The sequence below is a fragment of the Danio aesculapii genome, chromosome 10 (genome assembly GCF_903798145.1).
Source record: "Danio aesculapii chromosome 10, fDanAes4.1, whole genome shotgun sequence".
Classification (NCBI taxonomy): domain Eukaryota; kingdom Metazoa; phylum Chordata; class Actinopteri; order Cypriniformes; family Danionidae; genus Danio; species Danio aesculapii.
This window is the reverse complement of record NC_079444.1, coordinates 42,662,476-42,669,975: the sequence shown is the minus strand read 5'-3', so window position 1 is coordinate 42,669,975 and position 7,500 is coordinate 42,662,476. Positions and strand designations below refer to the sequence as shown.

General features: G+C 35.4%; 1 protein-coding gene across 1 annotated transcript in view; it reads right to left on the bottom strand.

Moving 5' to 3' along the window:
- Positions 1–7,500, bottom strand: part of rhobtb2b (Rho related BTB domain containing 2b) — a 21,917-nt gene that overhangs the window by 11,557 nt on the left and 2,860 nt on the right. The window contains exons 2-4 of the mRNA XM_056467468.1: positions 6,810–7,011; positions 6,257–6,360; positions 2,113–2,298 (exon numbers count right to left, since the gene is read on the bottom strand). Coding sequence (XP_056323443.1) covers positions 2,113–2,298; positions 6,257–6,360; positions 6,810–7,011 — 492 coding nt within the window. The remainder of the gene's footprint in view (positions 1–2,112; positions 2,299–6,256; positions 6,361–6,809; positions 7,012–7,500) is intronic.

The window sequence follows — 7,500 nt, the reverse complement described above, 5'->3', positions numbered from 1 at the left end:
CCGCGGGCCATATGCGGCCCACTGAACACTTTCATCCGGGCCGTGAGGGAGTTTTTAAAATGCTGCTTCTGAGTAACGGTTTGGTTCAGAAAGTAAACTAATGATGCAATTACAAGTGAACGCCATGTGATGGCAGTATTGCATGCAGTACAGTTAGCGCAAGGGCTAGTTTTAGAACACACGCTCAGATATTAAAATGCACTCAGCCATTACTGACTGAAAATGAGTCAGGCAAAGACTTGACTCTCAATGTCGTGTGTTTAATGAAGAGTGTACAACAAAATACTTCTTCACCAATATCGGACAGAAAGCGGTCGGTCTAATATGCCAAGAAAGTATTGCTGTTTTTAAAGACTACAACCTAAGGGGCTGATCACACCGAATGCGCTTTAAGGGTTAAGAGTCGCCTCTTTTGAATGGTTTACTAATGGCTGCGAGGGTTTTGCGCGCTGCTTATGCGCCCTGTGCGCCTCGTGTTTTTGCTGTAGCAGACTCCAGACTTTGACACCGTTGCGAAGAGAGGGGACCAGGCTCATTGTTCACATTAACACACTCATAATAACATGACTTGGAATAACAAAGACTAAGATTCTTCTTCCGTTTTATCCCCTAGTTTTATGATTGATATGAGCTTATTTATAAAGGCTCAAATGAGATTGTTGTACATTTGACTCCAATTATATAATAATTGCTGGTTAAATGTGTTAATTTTTGTCATAGAATGTATTTTCCATGCACTCATCCACTTTAAAAAGTTCTTTTATCAAAGATTTGTGGTTTCATCAAGCTTTATGATGATAGATCTAAAAGCAGTGCAAATTAGATTATTGTAAATTTGACTGAATAGTAAACATTAAGAATTATTTTCAATGTGTTAATATGAGATTTTGTCTATCAGACTATATCTTTTCTATTCTCCACTGTAAAAATGATCACATTATTATTATATTTTATAAGGGATTATTTTATAGTTTTACGATGATTGATAAGTAAATATAAATAGCAGTGCAAATTAATTTGACTTGTAAATTTGACTTAATAATAACTATTAAAATAAATCTGTTTTGTGTTAACGTGACATGTTTCTGTCCGATATTACAGATTCCATGCATACTGCCACTAAGAATTTGACATGTGGCCCTTCACTTGGTTTGCAAAACTTGATGTGGCCCTCGGGTCCAAAAAGTTTCCCCACCACTGCTTTAAAGCATAATTCTGTAGGTCTATATACAGCAGGGGTGGGCAAACTCGGTCCTGGAGGGCCGGTGTCCTGCACAGTTTAGCTCCAACTCTGCTCAAACACACCTGCTTATAGATAATTAGGGATCTTGGAGACACTGATTAGCATGTTCAGGTGTGTTTGATTAGAGCTGAAGCTAAACTATGCAGGACACCGACCCTCCAGGACTGAGTTTTCCCACCCCTGATATACAGCAACTGTCATGCATCTCATTTAATTTCACTATTTGTTTATTTTGTTTGTTTGTTTTCAGAGTCTTGCGTATATTTTATTTAATAAATGAAGTCATAAATGCTGTTAATATATTTTTGCATCATCTTGTTTTGATAAAAAATCCTGATCCTTTGCAATATATTTTTATTCATAAATCAATCAGTAAAAGTACGTGTGATTTACTAACATATTTATCTAATAATCTAACAAATTTAAATGCAGACTACAGTATATATATAATATAATTAGTTTTAGTTAAAGTATTTTAGTTAAATAATTAGTTAAAGAAAAGAAGTAAAGACAACTAACCTATATTCAAGTATACACATATCCGTTTTCCATGACTTTTCCAAAACTTTTCCAGGCCTGCAAAATGCCATGTCAAAATTCCATGACTTTTCCAGGTTTTCCATGACCGTATGAACCCTGAGCATTTATTAATCATAGTTCATGTTATCTCACGGTGCATTAACTAATGTTAACATACATGACTTTGGATGTCAATAACGCATTAGTGAATGTTGAACTAACTACAAAAGACTGTATTTTAATTAACTAATGTGGACAAATACTGTAATAAATGTTCAATCATACTTCGATCATGTTAATAAATGCATTAACGGACAAGCTTATTGTGTGTTACGGATGTTTCTTTTCACCTTGCGAGTGGTCTCCGTGCCCTGTTAACGGCCTCCAGGTCAGCGTAGCGCAGGTCTAGCTGGCAGCCCACCAGGATGACTGGGGCACGAGGGCAGAAGTGTTTAATCTCTGGGTACCACATGGTCTTCACGTGAAACAGAGAATTCGGGTTGGCGATTGAGAAACACAGGACCACCACATCTGACCTGGAGCACAGACATAAGACAAAAAAATCCCGTCAAGTGCTTTGAAATGTGCATTTTTTTATTCGATGTTTGACATAATCTAAACTGAAACATGAAGAGAGGGCAGGGGATAGTGTAGCTCCTTCCCTTTTTATAAAACAGCCAACAGTGTTTGGTTTTTATCTCAGCTCTGCCAGTGGGAGGGGTTGAGCTTAAGCGCATCTAATGAACAGCGAATGAGAAGAAAGGGGCGGAGCATGTGAGACACTAGAGGGCATTTGATTGGTCATAAGATTTGATGAGAAACTGAAGTGACAAACTGCAAGTTTTGGATGTTTATATCATGTTTATATCTTCTAAACACAAATTTTGTCAGTGTTTTGGAGTGACACTAGTTTACAGATATGCTTAAAACCAACATACTGATACTAAAATAAAATTAAAAAAATATTTTAATTTTACAGGACCTCTAAAGTCCAAAAGAGAAAACGCTTCATTTCCAACTAGGCCTGTCACAATAAAAAAGGCTGCATTTATTTAATCAAAAATACAGCACCAATTGTAAGATTGTGTAATGTTATTGCACTATAAAATTACTGTTCAGATGTAGTTCATAATTTAATTTAAATATTTATTCCAGTGATGAATTTCCAGCTTCATTACTCCAGTCTTCAGAGTCAGACGATCCTTCAGAAATCACTCTCATATTAATTATCATTCATTCATTCTCTTTTCAGCTTAGTCCCTTTATTAATCAGAGGTCGCCACAGTGGAATGAACCGCCAAATTATCCAGCACATGTTTTACGCAGCGGATGCCCTTCCAGCTGCAACCCATCACTGGGAAACACCCATACACACTCATTCACACACATAGACTATGGACAATTTAGCCAACCCAATTCAACTATACCACATGTCTTTGGACTAGTGGGGGAAACCAACGCCAACGGAGAACATGCAAACTCCACACAGAAACACTAACTGACCCAGCCAAGGCACGAACCAGCAAGCTTTTTGCTGTGAGGCAATTGTGCTACTCACTATGCCATGGTGCTGCTCTTAATTATTAATATCATTAATATTATTATTACTAATGGTAAGAGTAATAAAAGCAATAATGACTAGAGTAATAATTTAATTTAAAACTACATACAATAAGTAATAAATAAATATTTTACAATTTTTTAACATTTAATAAATGTCACCTTGATAAACAGAATAATTTTATTTAAAATTCTTACATAAAATTGATAATAAAAAAAAACTGACCCAAAACTTTTGACCGATAATGTACATTTCATATATATATATATATATATATATATATATATATATATATATATATATATATATATATATATATATATATATATATATGGTAATATATTTATTAATATTTTATTATACATTATTACAAAATGTATTATGATTAGTAATATTATTGTCATTTTAAGACTTAAGATTTTATGCCATTGATTATATCAGTGTTTCCCAACCCGGTTCCTGGAGGCACACCAACAGTTCATATTTTGGATGTCTCCCTTTTCTGACCCATTAACTTATATAATAGGTGTTGGAGTCTCTTCTGATGTTATGATGAGTTGATTCAGGTGTGTTTGATTAGGGAGAGGTTGAAAATGTGTACTGTTGGTGAGCCTTCAGGAACAGGGTTGGGAAACACTGGATTATATGATTACACAACAGCAAAATAATGCAAATAGATATATTGTACACCTATTTGCATCATAAGTGACAAAAACGTTTAATTCAATGGTTAATTAATTTGATGATATAAACTTTCAGCAGAGCAAGGATTTTGTTTTTCACAGTATTTCCTATGATATATTTCTTCTGGAGAAAACCTTTTTCTTTTAGTTTGATTAGAATAAAAATATTTTAAAGAATTTAAAAACTGCTATGCTCATTATTATCTTTATTTTTCTTATTGTCTACAGAAAAAACCACTGTTGTCTAATAACTTGCCTAATTAACATAGTTAAGCCTTTAAATCCCACTATAAGCTGAATACTAGTATCTTGCAAAATAACTAGTAAAACATTATGTGCTGTCATCATTGCAAAGATAAACATTCGTTCATTCGTTTTCCTTAGTCTCTATTTCAGCGCAGAACAGTGGAATGAACCACCAACTTATCCAGCACTACAGCCAATTTAGTTCATCAATTCCCCTATGGCGCATGTGTTTAGACTGTGGGGGAAACCGGAGCACCCAGAAGAAATACACGTCAATACAGGGAGAACATGCAAACTTCACACAGACTAGCCTAGTGCTACGAGGCACCATGAGGCTAGTTTTAAACCTTTATTATTTATTTATTTTTAAATAAGCGTTAATTTAAAAGAAAATGCACTAAATTAATATAATATTAATAATTTTGTTTTAATTGTCATTTAATGTTAAAAACTGCGTACTTTATTTTTGTATGTTGGATGTTTTCCATGTAAACAGAAATCAGGACTCGAAATTGCGACCATGCGCCTCAAATTTTATCTACGCGACCTCAAAATATATTTAGGAGCATTTGTGCGAGTGCATAAAATTGATGACGTGCGGCCGGTTTTCACAGCAAAATGTTCACCACATGCGCGGATTTAGGTGACAATAACGCATTATGCATGTTTGTACCAAAAAACGGCAAACGCAGCGCTCAGAAATGGTTTAAAACAGTTGATATGTCAACTTGCTGCAGTAAACAAAGCCCGCAATGCCTGCCCCGCCCTCAAGCTCTTCTTATTGGCCCACTGTGCTGGAGCGGAACGCGACTGGATTGATTAATATCAGCTGTCAATCACTCAGTTCTGATGACAGGGAGCTACAGCCACGAAAACGTAAAGATCTGGATACGAGAGAATGAAAACAACACTGGCAGATTTAGTTTTAGAAACCACCTAAAGTTACAAATAATGACACATCTGATTAGTGATCATGTAATGAATGTCAATCCAGCATTTACACTTTTCGAAGAGTGGATAAAAGACTTCCAGTGGTTAAAATCCGCTTTGAAAATGACTAAAGCATTCACCGTAAATCCGGTGGGACGGAGTTTTCAGGTAACAGTGTTTGCCACATCTACACATTTTAAGATGTTCAATTTAATCCTTCATTTAATCGTCACGATGCTGTCAGCTGTGTGACCGGCACTGCGTTCGCCATTGCTAAAGAGCATGCATTCACTGAGATGAAACTAATGTTGCAGCTCATGAAAAGACCGTTAATGCTATTAAGATGACGTGTGCAAATAATAAGTTATACGTCAATATCATCTGTGCAATATCAGACACCACCCGTGAGAACAGCACAGTTATTATCATTAACTCGGTTCATCTCATTCGCCTCAAGCAGTGCGTGCAGGGCCGGTGAGCGCATCAAGATTTTTGTTTATTTGTTCGTTTCGATTAGTGTTGATTTCAAATGCAATAAATCTGTTAATATAAAACGTGTAGTAACGGTGCTCATCATTTTTGGTGGGTGCGACGAAATTTTGTCTGGTGCGCCTACATTTTTTAAGTTAGGAGCATCGGTGCTACCAAGAAAAAAGGTTAATTTCGAGCCCTGCAAATGATACACAATACTATGATACTCAGTTAAAATATATATTAATTCATACAAGAGGAGTTAATCTTGTTTTATTTTGTAGATCTTATTTTAATCTTGTTATATTTTGTAGATCTTAAAAGGTCAGTTCACTCAAAAATAGAAAACGTACTCAATATTTACTCTCCCTCAAGTGGTTTTAAACATTTATGAGTTTCTCTCTTCTGTTAAACACAAAAGAAGATGTTTTGAAGAAAGCTAAAAACATAGCTGACTTCCATAGCAGGAAAAACTAATAATACGGAAGTCAATGATTGCAGGCTTTCAGCATTTTTCTAAATATCTCCTTTTGCATTACATTGACTATTGCGCCATTACAACCAAATTATTTTTATTTACAACAAAACGGCACTCAAACGCACCTGCCGTAAGCGAAGCGGCGGTCCTTGTGGTGATCTCCAAATGTATCCCATAATCGAAGAGACACGCTCACATCATCCACTACATCTCTAGAGCGCTCCAGAACCTACAGAAACAAGCACACACATTGTGAGCTTATTTTTATGCAATTTCAGATATGAGAGATTTATGAAATTTAAGTTAAACAATGTACCCTACATCTACACTAATAGAGATCTAGACATGTGCCGGTATTCAAAAATACAATATAATTCATATAGATAGCATATTTAAGTATAATTAACATAATAACTGTAGTTTGTCGAGCTGCTATGTTCATATAATGTATGGTCTTTTCCTATACCCCTGATGAACACGCAATTTCCCTATCCGGGTTATGTACATGTGGTTAATGTTATGAACGGCCGAGCACGAGCAAGCTGAAAATAAAGAAAGCATATTGTTGTTCCTGATAACTGTCTCTGTTTTCATATCAACAAACTACAATAAATAATAAATGTTAGTGACACAAAAATGACTAAATGTCTTGATAAATGTAAAGGTAAAAGCCCAGACCTCCTGGCAGACTCTGTACTGGTCAATGGCCCAGACAGTGGGCACGTGTGTGGCCAGTAGCTGGTACTGTGTAAGCGTGGCGTTGCATGCTCTGGCGCAGATCAGACGTGTCTTTCCCACAGCGTTGTCTCCAACCACCACACATTTAATGGTCTCCACATTTGGCCTCTCATAGTCCATGTCAGTATCTGTAAACTGAGACCTAAAGGAAATATATAAGACACAAATTACACTCATTCAACTCAAAACTGCATTTTCTTTCACTATTTACTTGTAAGGAACCATTTTGAGTTTCTTTGTTTTCTGTTGAATGCAAAAAGAGATATTTTGAAAAATGCTGAAAGCCTGTAACCATTGACTTCCATAGTGTTTGTTTTTCCTGCTATTGAAGTCAGTTATGTTTTTAGCTTTCTTCAAAACATCTTCTTTTGTGTTTAACAGAAGCGAGAAACTCATAAATGTTTGTGACCACTCGAGGTAGATAAATATTGAGTACATTTGTAATTTTTGAGCGAACTGGCCCTTTAAGATCTGCGAAACATAACAAGTAATGTATTTTTTTATTTAATGCCATGTCAGCAACCAAGGCTATTTTCATGGCAGGAACATTTCAATAATAAATATACAATTATAAAATTCAACAAACAAATGAATACATAAATTAAATAAGATTTTTTGTGTTAATACATGA